Here is a 21,742-nt window from a genome sequence, read left to right on the forward strand (position 1 = left end):
ATATATATATATATATATATATATATATATATATATATATATATATATATATATACACACATACACACACTACAGGGGTGTGCTTACACATTATGTAAGCATGCGGACCGTGTTTCTCCATTGTCTTGGGTCACTCACCTGCATTTGATTTTTCGTTTATTTATTTTCATTTTTGTTTTTTTAATTTTCATTTATTTTCATTTATGGATGCTTTCTGAGGGTTCTGTCATTTTTTTTTCTGGTGTATCGGCTTCGATGTCTGTAGGCACACAACATGACCATGCTTCCCCATTGTCTCGGGTCACTCACCTGCATTTTTTTCATTTGTTTGTTTTTATTCTTATTTTCATTCATGGATGTTATCAAACGGTTCTGTGATTTTTTTTTCCCGGTGTACTGACTTCGATGTCCATCGGCAGGCAAAATTTTATCTTTCTATGTCACCTGGAAGGCACAGATCTTTAATATCAGTCAGTCAGTAGGGAGAGAGCTTTATATATATATATATATATATATATATATATATATATATATATATATATATATATATATATATATATATATATATATATAATATATATATATATATATATATGTATATACATACATATATATATATATATATATTTATATATTGTTGTGGTTGACGAAATTCGCAAACCACCATTCAGGTCCCTTAGGTGAGATATCTCTGTAAGTATATGTGTAGTTAGGCCCAAACCCGTTGTTTCGAGGGAATAAATGTCATTCATTCGGGCTGCGACCCCTCTAGATAGCCGTTTTTCTTTTACTATCTTTATTTTGGACCAGCCGCCATTACTACCATTACTACCACCACCAACCACGTCTCAACAGCCATCACACAACAACCACCAGCCGCAACGCCGCTTCACGACAACAACAACGCCAACAGCCACGACCCTTGCCGTCACATCTCGCTCTCACAACCATCGCATCACCATCATTCCCGCGCCGCTTGTGGGCACCGATACTGGACTCGTGCAGGGCGCGCACCGAGCAGCGGGTGCAGAAACACCAGCCTTTCCGAAGAAATCGGATCAAAAACGACTCACGCCCACTTCTGTTCCGTCCTATCAGCGAGCATGGGGCGATTTGGCCCCGCCTCCAGGTGCGTCGGAGTAATATCGCTATATGCAGATTCATGGATCAAAAAGCATTCACGCCCACTTTTCCTCTGTCCAATGGGGAGCCAGCCAGAGGTAAAGGGTCGAAGGTGAAGGAGCGAGGCCCCGGGGGCTATAAAGGCCCGCGTTCGCTCGCCGGCAGTTGAGTTGAGTTGGGAAGCCAGTCAAGAGAAGAGTCGGAGAAAGCAGCTGGACGGAGCTGTGGAGAGTTGGAGAGGTGGCGGCGGCGAAGGCAGTCGAGGGGGTGCTCGTGTCAGAGTCGGGGAGCTGCGGAGAGGAGAGGCCGGTAACGCGACCGAGGTCGTGGTGGAGACGCTCGTCGCGGGACCCGAGCCAGCGAGATATCCTCCTTCCCCCGAGCATCAACAACCCCCTCCTGTTTCCCCCCGCGCTGAGATAGTGCGAGAAGGGGGCCCCGTTCCCACCCCATTCCAGACACTGTCCACGAGGCCCGCGGAGTCGGGGCGCCAGCACCATTTTGCGGCTCATCACCAGACGGGTAGGCTCGACGCGGTCTCGGCCCCAGGCCCGTCTGCCCCCCTCATCGTGGAGGGTGGTCCCTTTTTCTTTTGCTTTGAGTATATGTGTTGTCGGCGCCGTCTGTGAAGTAAAACTGTATAAGTGTTGCCGTGTGCTCGGTAGTCGGTGGTAGATCTGCATTGTGTTTTGCTTTTACATTTGCTTTTTGTGCATTATTGTGGTGTTTCTTCTTTTACATTTGCTTTTGGTGTATAATTGTATATGTGTGCTATCCGTGTGCCATCGCGAAATAAATGTGCTTTATGTTGAACTGTTTCTCCCGTTTCGCTTCGTCTTTTCTCTAATTGAATCTCTATCTTACTTCACGTAAAGGGTTGGTCGTGGGCTAAAACGCCCGATAATTAATCGAACCGTCCAGGTTGACGATAACACCGCTCGGTTATCCCGATAGTACGGAACGGGTCGCTTAAAGTGGCCCGTGTCCGAAGTCGACCTGCGGCGAGGTGCGATCGCCCGGTCTACCCTCCGTGTGGGTACTTAGGTAGGTCGAATTTGGCGAGCAACCCTATCCCACGCGGGGGGCCGATTGGCACGATCGTGGTGAGGCCGAAAGGCCCACCCGTGACTAGTTCCCGGCGTTAGTCCGAGAGGGTCATGACGGGATTGTCCGTCCGGTGGGCGACGTGCCGCGATTCGAGTTACGTGGCCGTTCGCACGCCGGCGGGCGCGAAATCCGCAACACTGTTGTCAGGAGTGGGACACAAACCCATCCCCCTCCTCGCGGCACTGGTATCGGAGAACGGGACAACGGGCTCTCCTGTCTCCAGCTAAATTCACGGGAATCGGTCCAGGGGTGAGAGGAGCGACCCCCGATTCCCTCCAAATTACGAGCGAGCTAAATTAACCCTTTACGAGAAATAAGATGGCGTCTCAAGGCGAGCGGGAGCCGGGGGTATTAGAAATGGATGTAGAATGTGTAGAATCCATGGTCCAGAATGAAAACCCCGTGCAGGAAATGTTGGTTGTGCAGGAACACGAACTCGCCCAACTGAACCCAGAGCCCGAAATAGGTGAGGCGGCGGCCGCGGTGTATGACACCTCCCCTCCCCCTCTCCGCCAAAACCCCCCGATCCTTGCCGAATCGGTTCACCCAAGCGCACCCGACATGGCCCAGCTATGCGCCATGCTGGCGGCAATGACAGCGAGGATGGATACAAACACAAATGAAATGAAAAACGAATTAAAAGGCATGAACAAGCAAATGAACGAAATGAAAACGAAAATGGAAACAAACGCACTCGAAATGAAAGAGCTGCGGGGTGAGACGCAGAACATGGGCCAAAGCCTGCAGGCGGGCATGAAGGCAGTGGCCAGGGAGCTCAAAATGGCGACTCCACGTGTGGGAGCGAACGAGCTGGGAGGGAGTGCAACGGCTGTCAGGCCCGCGGTGGAGGCGGGTAAGGAAAAAATAATTCGGGAGACAAGAGACGAGGTGAAAGTAATTGGGAGGGAGAGAAAAGAACAATTAATACGGAAAGCAAGGATGAGGTACGCGGAGATCGTGAAAGAGCAAGGAGTGAAAAACAGGGAAGGACGGGAGCGACTTAAGGAGAAAGCAAGGTTGACCTACATAAAGATAAGGGAAAGACGCCAGAAAGAAGCGGAGACTAATAGACAGGAGGGGACAACAGAAACTTATAAATGTATAGAGAGAGATACGGGAGACAGAAAAAATAGAGGAGAGACAGCATGATAATGACAAGGCTAGAGACGTACACACACACACGGAGGTAGTGGAGGATAGTGAGGGTGAGCTGGCGGACCGTGCAGGGACCCGGTGCGAGCAGCGGGATAGCCTCCTCCAGGAACGAGGGGAGGGAGTCTGCCCCCTTGAGGCGAGTCACGACCAGGTGGGTTCGGTCGTGCTTTGCGAGGTCGAGGGGAGGAGTGCTGTGGACAGGTGCACGGAGAGCTTGGGGGGTATAGAGGCCCCGGAGACCCTTGTGGGGACACGAATCCCCAGTGTGGTTGTCCCGGTGTGTGTGGTGTCGAGGTGTGTGTTCACGAGTGTGGCGAAATGCGTGCTGCAACGCACGCATAGCGCGGGTCCAAGGGCGTGTGTGAGAGCGACCGGGTGGGTGACAAAGACCCCGTGTGTGGAAGCGACCCCGTGTGTGAGTGGTGTGGTGGTAAGTGTGCAGAAGGGCGTGCTTCCCAGCGCGCCGTGTGTGAGTGAAACACCGCGGATGAGTGCCCCCGCGTGTGTGAGTGAGGCACGGTGTATGAGTGAGGCACCGCGGATGAGTGCCCCCGCGTGTGTGAGTGGTATGGTTTGTGTGAGGGAAATGGCACGAGTGAGTGAAAGGCCGCGAGTGAGTGGAGCCACGTGTGCAAGGGAAATGGCATGCGTGAGTGAGCGGCCGAGTGTGAGAGAGACAGCGTGTGCAAGGTCGTTGTGTGTAAGGGAGATGTCGGTCGGCATGTGTGAACATGCAGCCGTGTCTCCCGGTGTGAGTTTAACGGTGAGGTGTGTTAGCGTCGTAACACGCGGGAGTGCGTGTGTTGAATGGAGACGACGACAATTGAGAGACAAAAGCCGAGTAGCGGCTGGAGCTGTTTCGGGCACCGTGCCGGGTTCGCCCAGCAGCGCGCGCGAGGTCCGTGCTGTGCAACGCACGGGGCCCCCATGTGCTCGCTTGCGAGAGTGAAGTCCCGGTCCGGAAACGCCAGCGGTGGATTTGCCGATCCCGCGGACGGACAAAGTTTAGGCAGGATTACGGATTTGGACCGGACGGGTTCTCCACGCGATCGTGTGTGTTAAGCTCCAACGGGCAAAGCACGTGTTCGCGTGGGGAACCCCTCGAGACGTGGGGCTTGTGTTTTTTTTTTATGCGCACGGTGACGTCATGGCTGCACGCGGGGTTGGAATCCGGCAGGAGGGGTATCCCTGCCGGATGGTACCGTCCAAGGAGGGACGAGGTACACGTGCAGCTGCATGACGTCACGGGCAGGTGCAAAGTGCGCGAGCTGTGAGTTGCCGCGCTGGTGCTGCGCATGTGGAAAAAAAAAAGAAAAAAAGCAAGCCTCACTTTCGGGTGCACAGGATTCCCGGGCAAGGGGTGGAAGACCCCCTTACCAGGGCACAGGATGGAAACTAGTTAGGGGGAAGGGTGAGCTTAGCTAGACCGACTTCATGGGGCAGGGGTAAGTCCTCATGGAGTCCGTGGAATGGATTAGTTAGAGTGATTGTAGCGAGATTTAGGTTGGGAAAGTTATTTTAGAGATTTGGAGACAGTGACAGACTTGTGAGTGTGTAGAGGGGACGTAGTTTAGCTACGTAGTGTTAAAAGGAACGTGCTATAGTGTAAGGGACGACATGGGAGCACGAGTTAGTTAGGGGATGCAGATAGAAGGATGGCAGAGTTCAACGGTGAGTGTGTTGAAGAGTTGGTGAGTGAAGTGGAAGCATGTGCTTGGTGAGTGAGTGAGGCCAGCGGGTCTGTGTGAGTGGAGCGAATGGGGAATGCATGGTGCGATGAGTGATTGGGGGGAGGAGTGACTACCGCCCAAGGGACCCCGGGGTCAGTGTAGAGTGAGTTAGGGGGTTAGTCAAATTGAAAAATGGAAGTCGTTTTGCTGTTGGTGTGAATGTAGGCTCGAAACCCGTTTGGAGGGGTGCAGGAGCCCTGTTGACGGGCTGGGAGCGTGGCTGCGAAAGGTGAGTATCGCTGAGTGGGTACCCCGGGCACCAGGCTAGTCGGCCGTGGTAGGCCAAGGGCCCATGGGGGGCCGGGATAGCGTAGTGGGCACGGGTGCGCCTGCTTGGTGCGGGGGCCCGGGGCGCCATTAGCCGCGTGGGCAGTGTTGTGGGCACGGGTGACCTTCGGAAAGGGGCCTGGGAAGCCAGCCTGCCACGTGTGCGTTTCAGGGGAGGTGCCATGGGGGGCACTCCCCGGTGTTTAGGGAGCTGGTAGGCTCGGAGGCAGTGTAGTGCCCGGGGGTGCCATAGCGGGAGATTCGGCAGAGGGTCGTGCCTGCCAAAGGGAGCCACGTGTCCCAGCCATGAGACCGTGTGAGGGCACGGGAAGAAAATTGGGGGGCGAGGCCCGAAATTGTGAGGACACCAACACACGCGACGGGAATCTGGGTTGTTAGAACCAATAGTTTAAGCGAGAGGCGCTTGTTGAAAGCCCGGGGTAGTTTAACAGTTAAATGGATAGGGTAGATTAGGAAGTGTACCCCTCCGCACCATCCATCCCCTCGCTCTCGTTGTGGGCCGCTGGACCCACTTTGTGTTATAGATCGCTGAACTCTGGGGAGGCCATCTTGAGGCTTCATTGGGCCTCGACGCAGGATGCTAGCTCTCCCTCGTTCCCCTCCGGGAAGGGAACGTAGGGGTTGGGAGTAGGCTGGGTGACAGGATAGGTTAGCCGAACAAGGACAGTACAGGGGGTTAGGGGACGATTTATAGTGGGGAAGTAAAAATAAAAACAACAAAAAAATAAGTTGGAGCTAAATTGGGTTTCACAAATTAAGGGGGTGGGTATGGACAGTTACAGACAAAGGCGATAGGTTGGGAGGGAGACCGTAGGGTAGGTCCGAGCCCGCCTTCCGAGTGGCCAGCACCACTGCACTCCCTCCACCAACCTCCACTGAACGGCGAAGGCTGGCCAGCTTCATCGACAGCTGTTGTTTTGCTGCAAGGCCTGTGCCGGCTGGATCGGCTGCAGCTGCTGTGCTGCAAGGCCTGTACCGGCCGGATCGTCTGCAGCTGTTTTCTGCAAGGCCTGTGCCATCGGCTGGCCGTATTTTGCTTCAAGGCCTGTGCTGGCCACTTCATCTGCTGGCTGTGTTGCTGCAAGGCCTGTGCCGGCCCACTTCATCTGCCGGCTGGCTGTTTTTCTTCAAGGCCTGTGCTGGCCAGTGGAAATCACTTAAAACATGTAGAAATGCAAAAAAAAAAATTCAAATATTTTTTCAAATTGGCCACCATAGCGGCCATATTGGATTTTGGAACAAGTTCAAAATCTAATGGCATGATCCTTGGACCAGACCTAACCCCTCCACCAAGTTTCGTCGAAATCCGTCGAGGAGTTTTTCCATAATACTGTTCACAAACAAACAGACAGACAGGGGTGAAAACATAACCTCTGCCCACGTTTGGTGGCGGAGGTAACAACAGAGCAGACCAACTAATAATTACTTGCGAATCCTTGATTTCGCAAGTAACAAACAGACAAAGTGGGGAGTAGTCAGTTACCAAGGTTGTTGTCGAGCATTCGCCAAGTGTCTTAAGCACTGGAGCAAGCACTCCATTCAAAACCGTTGATAAGGAACGCCTGGCTTGGCAAGCGCTACCTATATGTTTGGTAACTGAACACACCTCCACCCTGGGGTGCAGGTGTGTTCAGTTACCAAGCAGCAGGTTAGCGCTTGCTCCTGTCTATTTGTCTATCTGCCTGAGATGTCTTCACCCCAGTCTGTTTGTCTGTCTATCTGTGGACAGGATATATCTCAAAAAGTTGTGGACGGATTCGGACGAAATTCGGTGGACAGGTTTCTAATTCATTCATCTTACAATTCACCTTAATGCGTAATTTTTGATTCGATTATTATTGCGGATAAGGGCGTTCTCAAATTGTTACCTTGGTGGCTCATTCTCAAAAACTTTTCATCGCTTAGCCACTGTATAGACGCCATGGTGGTATTAGTCGTCGCAGCGTGCTTACCTCATCCTCGCGTTGAGATTTATATTTCGATCAGATTTCCGCTCACGCACACGATTTTTCAAACATTTTTCGCTTTGTGCTTCCCGTTAATACTTCATTTGTCCAATTTATCAGATCTGTAAACGCCGCTTCACTGCGAGAGGAGGAAAATCGAATCTAATTAATATTCATGACGCACGATGTGGTCATGACGCACGACGAACGTAATATTCGTGACGCATGACGCACGACGCTCATGTGATCTGCGCTCCCTCTTTCGAATACAAACCCAGAAGCTCTTCTATTCTGAACGCGCCGTTGTTTGTTGTTCAAGGTTTGTACACGATTTTGTGTCATGCTCACTGAAATCCATGTGCTGTTTGCCTTTTTTTTATCATAACGATGAGTGGTGGTGTCGTTCGTTTCAACATGAATGAAGGCTGAACGGACGAGGTGAGAGCAGGAGGGTTTTCAGCAAAAAATACATAGACGTAGAACCGGTGGCCGTGGCCTCGGAGTCAGCAAGAGAAGAGTTCAGGTCTTCCATTCAGAGAGTAGTTAATGCGTGGAATGGTCTCCCTGGAAAGGTAGTTTGCAGCAGGAACGGGAGATAAGTTTTAATTGGAATTAGATAGGTAGCTGGAAGTTGTGGAAGTGGAGGGGTATGGGGATGTTGGCAGGGACTTGTCGCTGTCTGGTAGCTTGTGTGTGGACGGGTGATGGTATCTGGTGTTGGTGTAGCGCAGGCATGATGGTCCCAATGACCTCCTCCTGCGCTAAATTTCCCTGTACATTATGTACCTGTATAAATGTATCGATCGCTTTCTCCTCGAAGTATAAACTTGATTTATATTTTTATTTTCCGTATTGTTGTAATTTTTCCAATTCATTTAAGGACGATATATATATATATATATATATATATATATATATATATATATATATATATATATATATATATATATATATTTTTTTTTTCAGTTATTTAATTTAACCTGATGTGGGTTTTTTTGCAGTACTACGTATGTGCAGCACTATGTCGAATCACGAGACAATGAATACAAGTTTGTGTGACGTCACTTGAATTGTGAGATCCTCGTGGAGGATCTCGATCTCGTGTTTCACAGCCTCCAGTTTTCATCGAAACTTCCTGAAACTTGGCAAATATATGTAAAAAATTCCCTGCGCAGACAGTAACCATCTTCGATTTTGAAAATTCCTCCGAGAAAAAAAAGTTATGACGTCAAAATATCTCCGCTAATGGAAATCGCCTAAAAAAATTATCTCCGAAACTCGGCAAGCTTTTTGAATTCTGTTAGCGGGAATCGAACAGGGCATTAGCGGAGATGAAATTACCGTACATATGATACATCACTATGACGTCATATCGATTTTTATGACGTCATTCCTATTTTTAGACATTTTTTTTTGTTTCACAACCCAGAGTTCTCATCGGATCTTCGTGAAACTTGCCATGTATATGCAGAAAGCCCACGCGCAGGCAGTAACCATCTCCGATTTTGGAAATTCTTCCTAGAAAAAAAAAGTTGACGTCATAATATCATCGATAATGGAAATCGCCTATACCATTATCTCCGAAACTAGGCAAGCCGTTTGAATTTTGTTTGCGGGAATCAAGCCGGGCATTAGCACAGATTATAATTTATCGCAAACCTGATGCATCGCAATGACGTAATATTCGTTTTTATGACGTCATCGTTAAGAGGACGAGGATCTTTTCTCATTTGAGCTTGTTTTTGTTGACTGCCCACTGTCTCCAAAGCCAGAAACCATCCCAGCATACCTTTATCCCACAGGGCCCTGTCTACTGATCTGGAAAATAACCTGGAGGGTGCATGATTGTTATATCATTCCCTACGTGTTCATTAGAGAAAAAAAATCAAAAAAATCTATTAATGCTTGTATTCAATTTACATTGGCTGTACGATTTGGTTACGTTAAATATTGTAGAACGTGAGTGGTTTCACTTCTACAGGGTGACCTGAAAGTTGTTTTACCCCTCCCCAGTGAAGGATTGGTTCTTAAACTCCTTAAATGTACATATACCATCATTAATCGGTCAGTGTTGTCACATACCATAGAGGGGAAGGGAGCGAGGGGGGTGCAAGACATTTAGCAGGGGTAAAGTGACTTTCAGGCCATCCTGTATAATACTTGTGACTGGGGGCGGGGGGGTCCTCTCAAAGGAAGATGCTGTGCTTCATGATGCTTCGCATTGTGTACCATACTTGCTGATTGGTAGCTGATGAACTCATTTGACTGCCAACCTCATCCCAAGAATGACACTTTACTTTGATTTAGTTTGACTCTGGGCTCTTGTTTTTTTTTTTTTTACCTTCATCACCGAAGGTGAAGGAGGTTATGTTTTCACCCCTATCTGTTTGTCTGTCTGTGACTCTGTGTACAGGATATCTCCAAAAGTTGTGGACTGATCCTGATGAAACTTTGTGGACAGGTTCGGTGTGTGACAAGGATGAACTGATTAGATTTTGGTGAAGATCCGGATCCTACTACTAGAATTTTTTAAGTGATTCTTCACCATTGAGAGATTGGGCCAAAAACGATACATAGCCTGATATTTCAAAAATGTATTGATTGGGCCCGATATGTTCTCGTGGATCAGGCATTACGTGACGGAGGTATGCGCTCTACCGAGTGCCCTTCTAGTTTGTTGTTGTTGTAGACCACGTCGAGGTTCGTGGAAGAGCTAGAACATGAACATATTGGGACGAGAGATCGAACGAACGAACACAACAGCAGGAAGGAGGACAAAATAGACAGAGACAGACAAACTTGGGATGTGGGTAAGAATGAGGGGTTGAGGAGGATGCAATGGGTGGACAAGATGAATAAAGAATCAAACTCTCACAAAGGAGAAACTGGAAATTTGGAGGTGGGGGTGGTGGTGGGAGGGGTTTAACAGCGGTAGAAAATATCCTGTTTTTTTGAAGGGGGATGATCTGAGATGGTGGTGAGCAGCTATCTTGAAAACCTGGAGGGAAGAATGAGATTGGAAAAAAAGAGGAACGAATGAGTGATTGAGGTGAGCAGTGAATCTGGATTTTGGGAGTTTCACCAGAAAGGGGTTTCCAGTGGACCACATGTGCCCTGCAGAAACTTGGGGGTGGAGGGGACACAATTCATGGAAAGAGCAGAGGGTGCAAGACCAGAAGAAGATGGTAGAAGACAGAGACCATTGACCTGTCTGCGATGGGCCTATCGACTCAGCATTAACGCGTGAGATTTCAATGATCTTGAAGGCCTTGGTTTCCACAGTGTAAAGTGCAGGGGAGCCAGCCCAAAGTGAGCAGCAGTAATCTATCAAGGTGTGGATGGAGGCCTTGTAGGTGGCTAGGAGTTCAGGTGTGCCAAGAGAGGACTTTGTACAATGCATGATGTCTCGTTGGTGGCTGGCTTTGGAGACTGTAGTGATTCATATTTATCGTGTTGTCATGCTACAAGGCCATGAAGACTAGACTTGGGCGTTTCTTAAAATTTGATTCCGATTTTTCACCAAAATCTAATCAACTCGTCCTTGTCAAACACTCAACTTGCTCAACTGGCGTCGTCCGAATCCGTCTCTATAACTTTTTGAAATATCCTGCACACAGACAAACAGGGATGAAACCATAACATCCATCCATCTTCAGTAGCAGAGAGAATAAAGAGAAACAACTTGAGCATAAAATATATCTTCCTGAGTGAATAAAATCAGTGGAATGATTTTATATTGTACAAGTCATGCCAAAGAAGTAAACATTGCTTCAAATTAATCCAAAGTTCCGGAAAAATTGAATCCGGTTTACCTGGGCGGTATATAAGGCAACGGATGACCTTTCCTCGATCGCTCTTAACTTTTTTTGTGTTTGCTGTTAAGAAATATGATTATTTTGTAATTTCACAATACTCTATACAGATTAATAGGCTAATGCTGTCTGTCGGATCCCGGGAGGACAAGTCCGATTCACGTGCACACAGTGAGTACGTGTCTGCTCATTTTCTTCACAACTTGAACAAACAAGACACAGAGAAACGGACTTGTGTTTGTCTGTTTTGTAAAGAATGACAGAAGCTTTTGATATAACTTGCTGAACCAATGGACAAAGTGAGATAAGGCATTGGAGGAATCGACTGCGGAGACTTGGAACTGGTACAGGCGGGTAATCGGTTGTGTATAATTTAGGGTTCAATTCTCGGTTCCGATGGAGGGAATCTATTTGAACTGGTTAATCGGTTCTTTTTGCGAAAGCCTCGTGAAGACCAATAAAATTTGGTCCAATTGACCAACGGGCCCACTAGTTTGGCAAAATATTTGAGTCTATTTCTCATTCGCCCATTTCCTTCCCTTGCACACCAGTCTGAACAACTCCACCTCACCTTTAAGTAGATCTAAGTACAGTATTGCTTTATTGAAGCAACCACTTTGATGCATCATCATGAAGACACTGATGTCAAAATTTGCTGAATTAGAACACATAGGTTTTATCAAACCTAAGATCTGGCTTTCATGCATCCCATTAGATTATTAGACTATTAGTTTTAAACTAGCAGGGTTACCCGGCATTGCCTGGGTGGGGATGGAGGGGGAGGGGTGTTGAGAAATGGGAGTAGCAGGGCTGAGAATGGGGCAGGAGAACTGATGGGGTAGGGGAAACTATATTGAACTGGAGAGCCAGAACGCCAGTGGGTAAAGGGGCCTTGAGTGTCTTTGCGATCTTAAGGTTTTACTGGTCATTGGGGTTTTAAGGGTCTTTGAGGTCTTCTGACTCTGAGGGGTCTTAAGAGTCTTCAAAAGACTTGAGGATCTCAAAAGTTCCTCAGGGTCTTGGAGGTCTTCAAGAGTCTTAGGGATCTTAACCGTCTTTGGTTTCCAAAGGGTCTTTAGGGTATTCTGGGTTTCAAAGTGTCTCAATTGTATTTGGGCAATTCAACGGTCTTAAGGGTTTTATGGGTCTTTGCATCTTCTGGGTCTTAACTCCCAAGTATGTAAAAAGTCTTCACTCGAGCATGTTAAAAAAAAAGGTCTTATGGTTTTTCGGGGTCTTTAAAGGTTGTGGAGGAAAATTGAAAATAGAGGAAAAAATAAAGTTGTTAACCAATGAGATCGCATATAAATGAAAAAGCCAGAAAAGTGATCTTTAAAGGCTCAGGTGGTGGATGAAAATTCCCTTTGGACATTCACCGGATTGGACTTTGGCTGTGTGCCAAATTTGGTGGTTGTCTGTCCAGCGGTCCTTGCAAAAAAAAAAAAAACCGCGGACAAACAGACAGACAGACATCCGATGAATCTTATTTATTAGATTGCTTGATCCAAGTTTAAAGAGCAGTTTGCAGGTCACCAACATGTTCTGAAAATTTATCAATATGATTGTATGTGCATTAAATAGTTCGATGCAAACTATTGTGGTTGCCTAACTATTGGGAAAATTAATGAAATTTAACTCCGAAGTTGTTATTTCTCGAGGCCGTTGAAAAAAACAGCCGCGTGCCCATATACGGATGGTGACGTCACGTTCTCCAAAAGAATGCGTCGCTCACTCTCTCATTGAAGAAGTGTCCAGTTGAGCGGGCCGTTCTTTCGCTTATTTTGAGCTTGCAACTGTCTATATTATCCTTTTTTTAAATTTTGAATTATTGCAGAACAAAGTTATTTGGATATTTGTACAAAATCCCTCGTACGTGTATCGTCGTGTTTTGCGAAAATGGCTGGAAAACGGGTAATCGCTCCCACCGATTCCCAAAGGAATCAAACATTCGCCGGCAGTGGATAAGATTTGTACAAACAAAACGGGCGAATTTTCCCCCAAAGAAAACGGGTAAAGAGGACCCTTTGGATAGACTTGTCATTTGTGGTGACCATTTCACAGCCGAGGATTACGAAGGCAACGCAATGAGTGAGCTCGGTTTCAAAACAAGCGTGACGCTGTGCCCACCATTCAGCCTTCTCCTCCTCAGCTGGTTCCTGCTTCATCTTCTCACACTGTGTCACCTCTCAAGGATTGGGGCATTGTGTTTATCTATAAATGCGCGTAAGAAATCGAGAAATTATTAGAATAGAGTAATTCATCACTATCCGGAAATCCGTACGTTGTGACCCGTAATGGGGAACGCGGCTGAGAATCTCTTCCCCATCGGCCACGCCATCATTACTTTCGCTGGGGTCAAGCTCAGCTGTCAGAAAGACTTCAACACCAAGGGTCCATTATATTTGGGTCCATTATTGATTCATTCGATTTCTGACTCTTGAGTGACTAGAGGGTTGGTGGTGGTCGTATGACAGCTGAGCTGCCAGGGTAGCTATCATTTCTTGAAGCGTGACTGTGTCGCTGATGCAGTGTCCCTCTACCAGTACACACACTGGAACTGGTACTCATTTCGCCGACCTCGGAAGGATGACAGGCTGAGTCAACCCCTCTTCTTCTTCTTCTTCTTCTTCTTCTTCTTCTTTCGGCTGCTCCCTTTAGGGGTCGCCACAGTGGATCATCCGTATGATCTGCATATTGATTTGGCACATGTTTTACGCCGGATGCCCTTCCTGACGCAACCCTGGTCGCTTCTTGCGACACAGGGATATGGTACACCTATTTTAACCGGGGTATACACCGGCCCAGTACACTGGTACTCATTTCGCCGACCTCGGAAGGATGACAGGCTGAGTCAACCCCCTGGTGTATTAATTCAGCGGCCGACGGGGCTTGAACTCAGGACCCGAGGATCCCTAGCCACCACCATAACCACTGAGCCAACACCAGGCTACGAGAGGGTTAAAACAAATATTATATCAAGTCACAGACGAATCAAACTTTACATTATTTTATGCATCTTTTTTTTTTTTTTTTTTTTTTTTTTTTTTTTTTTGTATACCTTGGTCGAGGCTCGTATGAGAGCTAACACACAACTCACAGCAAGGAGGCATGAGACAAGAGGGGTGGGAGTGGAAGGGACAAAACATTGGGGAACAGACACAAGTGAACTGTGGAAGGGAGAGGGATGGGGATGGGACGGGGAACATGGCGAGGAGAAGATGGACATTACAGGGACTTTCAGGAAGGAAAACAGGAGAATTGAAGGAAGTGGGCATGGGTGGATTATCGGGGGTAGAAAAGATCGAGGATTTGGATGGGGGAAGATAAGAGGTGGTGGTGAACAGCTGTTTTGAAAGCCTGGAGGGAAGAATGGGAAAGAATAGAGTGAGGAAGTTTATTCCAAAGGCGGGAAAAAAGAGGAATGAAAGAGTGAAGATGAGCAGTGATTCGTGATTTTGGTAGTTTTACCAGAAGGGGGTTGTTGGCGGACCTTGACGCCCCTGTGGAAATGTGGTTGGGACAAATCGGCGAGGGAGCAGGGGGGCAAGGCTGGAGAGGAGTCGGTAGAAGACAGAAAGACCACCGACCAACCTGCGGTGATTGAGTGAGAGGCCCAAAGACTCAGCTTCATTGCGGGAGATGCCAATGATCTTAAAAGCCCTGGTTTCGACAGCGTGAAGTCGAGAAAGGTGGGAGGCAGGAGCACCAGCCCAGAGGGGAGAGCAGTACTCCATCAGGCTACGGACAAAAGCTTTGTAAGTAGTCAGGAGCTCAAGAGGGCCGAGGAAGGACTTTGCACGACGGAGGATTCCCAGTCGGCGACTGGCTTTTGAGGCAAGGTTGGAAATGTGACTTTCCCAGGAAAGGTCATGGCAGATAGTGAGACCCAGAAGCTTGAAAGAAAAGACTTCTTCCAGTGGATTGTTGAGAAAGTGGATGCGGGGGTTTTGTAAACGGTCCTTTCGAAGAGACATAGTGAGAGTGTGAGATTTGTGTGGATTGAAAGACATGTTCCACGTGTTGGACCAGTTTGTGATTTTATCCAGATCTGCAGTGAGCGAAGAAGCTGCTGCTTGCCGGTCTGAGGGATGACAGATGGTACGGCAGAGGGTGGAGTCATCGGCAAAGAGAAATAGAGGATTTTCCAGAGAGTCCGAGAGATCATTGATGAAAACCAGAAAAAGAACAGGGCCCAGAACGCTACCTTGAGGAACTCCAGCCTGCACAGGAAGAGGGGATGAAAGAACTCCATTTAGGGCCACACGTTGACTGCGACAGGAGAGGAAGTCTGCGAGCCATGAGTGGAGATGGCCTTGAATACCATGGGAAGAGAGTTTGGTGAGTAGGGCAGGGTGCCAGACTGTGTCAAAAGCACGTGATATGTCCAGGGATACGGCTCGGATTTCCTGTCTGGCATTGAGGACCTCCATCCATTGATGGGAGAGCAGTAGCAGCATATCCAGGGTAGAGTGACCTGGTCTGAAACCAAATTGATGATTGGAAATCAAGCCATTGGAGAAGAGGAAGGATTTCATGTCTGAAGCAATGATGGATTCCATAACCTTGCTGATGATTGGGAGAAGGCTGATTGGTCTGTAGTTACAGGGATCTGTTTTTGCACCTTTTTTATGCAGGGCAGTGATGTTAGCAGATTTCCAAGCAGATGGCAGATGACCTTGGGAAAATGAGAGGGTGAATAGAACAGAGAGAGGGTGAGCAAGAGCAGAAGAGCAGGCTTTGAGGACACGTGGGCTGATGCCGTCTGGACCGGTTGCAGAATCTGACTCGAGGTTTGAAAGCAAGCTCTCCACCTTGTCAGGAGAAAAGGATACAGAGTCCAGGGACAGTTGGGTGCGACTGGGTAAAGTGGGTAGAGATAGTGATGGGTTTGGGACACAAGATTTAGCTGCAAACACCGAGTTTAGACATTCAGCTTTATCACGTGTGGAATCAGCAGTGCGGCCATTTGAGGTAAGGGAGGGGATGGAGGGGGAACATACACCAGAAACAGATTTGATTAAACGCCACCAGGATTTTGAGGAGGGAGAGAGGTCTGAGAGTTCAGACTTGAGATGAGAAAGATGTTGTTTTCTGGCTCTCCTGAGGGTAGATACACACTTGTTCCGAGCTTTGTGGAAAGAACTGAGATTGCCCTCAGTTGGGTTTGCTTTCCATGAGGCAAAGGCAAGTTGTTTCAGGACAACTGCCTCGCCACAAGCTTCAGTAAACCAAGGGCGGGAGGAAGGGTAAGACAACTGAACACGAGAGGGGATAAATCTGTGCATGAGGGAGAGCAAGTTTCTTTGAAAGAATTCCCAGGATGAGTTGATGTTTGAGAAAGTAGTGATAGGAGACCAGTCTGTAAGTTTGATGGCTGCTCGGAGACCCTGCCAGTCGGCTTGAGTGAAATGCCAGACTCGACGGCGGTGAGGTGGTTCTCTGATGACAGCCAGAGAGATGTCCACTTTAACAAGGACGTGGTCAGAAGAACCAATTGGAGCGAAGGAAGAGCAGCAGATATTGTCAGGGAAATTTGTCAAAATCAGATCCAGAAGAGATATTATCGAACAAGAAAATGAAAATCTACAAACCAATCTGTCTGGTGGAGTCTGTCAGTGTGAACTGCCGGACAGTCAGTCCTGCCACTTGTACACGGAATAGGCGGTTTTCTGGCACTTGCAAGTGGCTCGAATTTATATGGCTCAGGGCCAGAAACTCCATCGTATAAATTCCCATCATCCTCCGACTCGTCCTCAGCAATATCGGAATGAACACACTCAATTTCATCGCCGCTGAAATCGCTCTCCGATTCGCATCTCGCCATTGTTCACACGCTGTTTCCGAATGTTCACGAAGTTTTCGGAGAACGTGACGTCATAGCATCTTTGGTAACTTCCGGTCTGTTTTTCGATCACCGAGAAAAGTTTTGATTTAAAAGTTAATTTTAGCATATTTTGAGTTTCAAATGTAAGAAAATAAATAGCCCACGTTTATTAATGTGCTTACAACCTTCGAATCACACGGTCATCAGCGACCAAAAACCTGCTCTTTAAACTAAATATGATTGAAGATATTTAAACTTCACATAAATACAAAAAGCATAAATTATGCAAGAGATGGTAATGAACAAGACAATGAATAACTGCACTAAATAATCATCTATTACACAATGATTAACCTCTGCCATCGAAGAGGATGGAGGTTACTGTTTTCACCCCTTTCTGTTTGTTTGTTTGTTTGTTTGTTTGTTTGTGAACAGTATTATGGAAAAACTCCTCGACGGATTTCGACGAAACTTGGTGGAGGGGTTAGGTCTGGTCCAAGGATCATGCCATTAGATTTTGGACTTGTTCCAAAATCCAATATGGCCGCTATGGTGGCCAATTTGAAAAAATATTAGAATTTTTTTTTTTGCATTTCTACATGTTTTAAGTGATTTCCACCCCCCCCAAAAAGAAATTGTTAGAGAAAAAAAATTTTTGCAACTTTTTTTTCAACAAAATTTCGATTTCTTTTTTTTTTGCATTTCTACATGTTTTAAGTGATTTCCAACAAAAAAAACATGCCAAAATTATAATTGCGGCTGATATTGGAACTTCAGGTGGATATACCCACGTAAAATCAATTTCTGTCTCAAGGAATCTAGTTATGACGAATGAATTGAGTATGTAAAAGTTAAAAGTAAAAGGTAAAGTTGCAAACTATAACTCTGTGAGCACTGTTGACGTCAAATTGAATGAATAGGATATCAGGTTCACTTGAGTGACCTAGCAGTATTGGCGGCAGAGGTTTTGCCCTCTACCGAGTGCTCCCCCTCTAGTTTATCACTGAGATGAGACAACGGTTCACTGTGCAAAGGTCTTGAGTACGTAGGCGCTGAAACATCTGGTAATATGCTAAGTAGGTGTGACCGGCTGTGGTTCTGTCTGTATCGCAACCTGGAGTGTTAGTTGGGTTTCTGTGCATTGTTCTGAGCGGGGTTGTTTGGGACACGTTTTACTCATTTCTTCCACGGGTATTATTTTTATTTGTTTACAAAATCTAAGCTGGTGGAAGAGCGGATTGACAGAGGGTAAAAGGGCACCATGCAGGCAGTAGGGCAGTGGCGCCAAGCAAAGAAGAGAGACTGAGGATGCCTAGTAGGGCAGAAGAAATGCAGTAACCTGCAAGTACAAGAGGATCGGGTTCATGGGGGGGGTAGAAAATATTTGGGGAGTAGGAATTGGGAATGACATCTGAGATGGTGGCGTACCATCTGCATTCCCTGGAAGGAAGACTGCGATTGAACTGTCTCCGTAATGTGGTTCCACAAACGGAAGAACGGATGAACCAAACAGGGAGGTGTGTGGAAATCCTGGATTTTGGGAGTTTAACGAGGAGGGGGTTACTGGAGGAGCTGAGGACGGCTGAACAAGTGAGAGAGCAAACGGACACAGGCCAGAGGTGAAGCAAAGAAAAAAAAAAATTCCATCCCCCACCGACCAGTTTGCATTGAGCACTCACAAAATGTTTATTCTTCTTCCTCCTCATCTGTTTCACCTAAAAGCTCCTTGGTATTCATTTAAAGTATCATGTCAACCTCTCTGCATTGTTATCGTGGACATTCTATACTTGCTGCTCCACTCAACCATTCCCACAACCCTGACTTAAAAGCTTTTTAATGAGAAAATAGGATGGAAAAAAAATTGTGGAAAATTTGTAAGTAAAACCACGCAGCGTAATATCGATCATCGTCCATGTGTATGCCAAGCTGAAGACCTTTTACTTTATTCTCATTGCCTGTTTAGACCACAGCAACCCTCCCCCCCCTACCTGAATAGATGTCTATTTCTGACATTCTGGAAACTAAGCTTTTCTGTTCAGGCGCATCAATTGTTCGTCGATTCGTTTTTGTAATCTCAGCACAAAGGCTCCTTGTTGGTCTTTTCGAGTACGTGACGAAGCAACTTCGTTTCATGGTACGAATAGTGTTTGAATATTTGAATTTCACAGTACGAACGTTTCATGGTTGATCATTGTTTCGATGCAGTTAAAAATTTTATTTACTGCAAAATGAAAGCTTGATCATGGGATGGATTAACTGTAAACGCAGCAACAATACTTGTGCACAGAAGGCACCAGATGTATGCAAGTCGGTGGTGGAAGGTCTCACCCTTTGCCCTTGCCTTAAGATTGCAGCTTGTACTTGCCTGGGGGTGGCATCATGACAATTCCGGGAAAATGCTGTGCTTCAGGTAGTCTGATTTGAACTCTCACCTCTACCGAGGTCCATTTTAAGGAAAGGTTTTCTGGGAGGGATAAGGAGTGGTGGCACAGCTTTTGGTGGTTTCAATATTTTGTCCATGAAGGTGGCACACTTTCAGGTAATTGATCCACTGAGGAGGGGGGGGGGAGGATGATCAGAAAACGAGCTTTATTCGGCTTCAGACATGAGGAAATTGTGGAGGAATGGAAATGGACAACTGTGTTTTGTTGTTTGTTTTGTTGATCATGGTTTATTTCAGACAAAAGCCCCTTTCTCATTTGTCAGGGCTCGCAAAATTTTAGACATTGTGGTTGCTCTTCGGGTAGACGCCATTGCAAATTTGGTTGCACGAATCATTTTATTTATTTATTTATTCAGCTGCCCCACAAATGTCCACAATGTTTTGCCTCATAGCTTTATTTACTGGGATCAACCCCACTACTTACTTCTTCCAGTGAGACGTGGGAAGATGTCTTGCTGGGAAGAAGTAAGTAGTGGGGTACCACAGGGTTCATTACTCGGACCATTATTATTAATAATTTACAACAACGATTTGGATTGTGGGGTTAAGAGGCAGCTTTGAAAATTGCAGATTACAAAGCTTGGAGGTAAGGTACATAGCAGAGGGGGTGGTGATCAGACGCAAGAAAGTCAAGATCCCTTAATAGATCGGTCAAAAAATTGGCAGATGCAGTTTAATAGAAAGAAATGCAAGGTGCTGAGGATGGATAAGAATGATGAAAATAGGGATTACAGATAAGAAAAGGTACTCGGCTAAGCTATGAGGAATGTTTGAAAGAGCCAGGACTTTATACATGGGAAAGGAGGTGATTAAGAGGGGATCTGATAGAGTTGTTTAAGACAATGAAGAGTGTGAACAAGATCGGTGAAGTGAAATTTTTCAGCAAAGTGGACAATGTTAGGACCAGGGGCCATTGCTTGAGGGTAAAGAAATGAGAGGACAGTTTTTACGGCAGGGGTATTTTAGTTAGAGAGTGGTTAAAATGCACGGAATGGCATCCCCCAAAGAGGTAGTGGCAGTAGAGGTGGTGGCTAACTATAAATGGGATTTAGATCGGTACCTGTATGCATCAGAGATGGAGCGGTATCGGGATATTGGCTTGTGTGCATGGTTGGTGGCTGGGGTTGGTACAGCGCAGGCATGATGGGCCAAATGGCCTCCTCCTGTGCCAAAGTTCCTTGTGCAACTGACTCACTCACTGGGCCATAGCGTTGCTAGTTGTTGGTTGAACATGAGTCTTGTGATCGAGATGCCACATTCCCTTGTAATTGTTAAACCAACTGTCAATGGCCTCATCCGGACAGTCTTCATGGATTTAACAACTATCAGTGTCAATCAACATAAGGTTTTTCATTAAAAAAACAAAATATTTAAAATTAAAATTTTTGTAAATGTGAAACAATAAAAAAAAATGTAGCGACTTCAAGACGTACGTGTCAATTTCAACAAATGGTTCATGTCCACTTACAACCCATTCATGATGACACAGCATAGTGCGAGGTACATGAACATATACTGTACGTCACCAAATAAGCGGAACTGCTTTTGTTATGCAATGTGTTTTGAACTTGCTTCCCGAGAACAAAAGTGGCAACACGAGGATTGGTAATAGGTTTGATGTTTAATTTTTTTTTGGGGGGGGGGGTAGATACAGCCATGATTTAATTTTGTCTATTTTAAGTCGAAGTAGCGACAGCATGGATAAATAAAACCAAAGGAAGGTTTATTCGGCAGATAACAAATTTGGTTGCCCGTGGGGCTGGCAACCAGCAAGGTATGATTGTCCGACAAAATGTTCTGGTTGTCCCGGGAGTCGGATAACCTATTATGAGAGCTCCGTTTGTCGTAAGTGTTGAGATTATTTACTTCTGTCTACATTTGATGATCAGGTGCAGGGAGGATGTTTTATCATAGGTTAAGCTATCCTTTATTCCTTCATGGAGTTGTGTTAAACAGACTGTCTAGATAGCATGTACTTGTGGCCAAGAAAGATCCCTGTGTGCCTTTTTGAAAGGAGCAGGTCATTGTGTGTTGGCACGCTTGTACATTTCAAAATTCCTGCGTGGTTTTCAGCGTTACTTATCCAGGGCCCGTTGTGAAAACCTCTGTTCCAAGAGTACATCGTGAGTGGTGTCGAGTGGTCCTTTGGCTGCTACAGCAGGGTCATATAAGTTGGTTCACCTTGATGTCCATCAACTCCATCAGACAACTGCGACAACATCAGGAGAGAGGCTCACTCATCGCAATTTTGATCAAGTAGCATCAAGGTTTTCACTTCATATGACCGTCCGTTTGAAAACATTTAAGTTTTAGTC

The 21,742-nt window shown here is 46.5% G+C and overlaps 1 protein-coding gene across 2 annotated transcripts in view; it reads left to right on the forward strand.

Moving 5' to 3' along the window:
* The first annotated feature begins 7,538 nt into the window (after positions 1 to 7,538).
* Positions 7,539 to 21,742, forward strand: part of CTSB (cathepsin B) — a 58,562-nt gene continuing 44,358 nt past the window's right edge. Inside the window, exon 1 of one of the 2 annotated variants that reach the window (XM_085862372.1) lies at positions 7,539 to 7,667. In XM_085862372.1, the coding sequence (XP_085718498.1) occupies positions 7,574 to 7,667 (94 nt within the window). In that variant the 5' untranslated portion in view covers positions 7,539 to 7,573. Of the gene's footprint in view, positions 7,668 to 21,010; positions 21,033 to 21,742 lie in introns of those variants that run through there. The other variant, XM_085862373.1, reaches the window with a different exon arrangement.

The sequence above is a fragment of the Eptatretus burgeri genome, chromosome 17 (genome assembly GCF_056783735.1).
Source record: "Eptatretus burgeri isolate ZD-2024b chromosome 17, Ebu_testis_v1, whole genome shotgun sequence".
Lineage (NCBI taxonomy): Eukaryota > Metazoa > Chordata > Myxini > Myxiniformes > Myxinidae > Eptatretus > Eptatretus burgeri.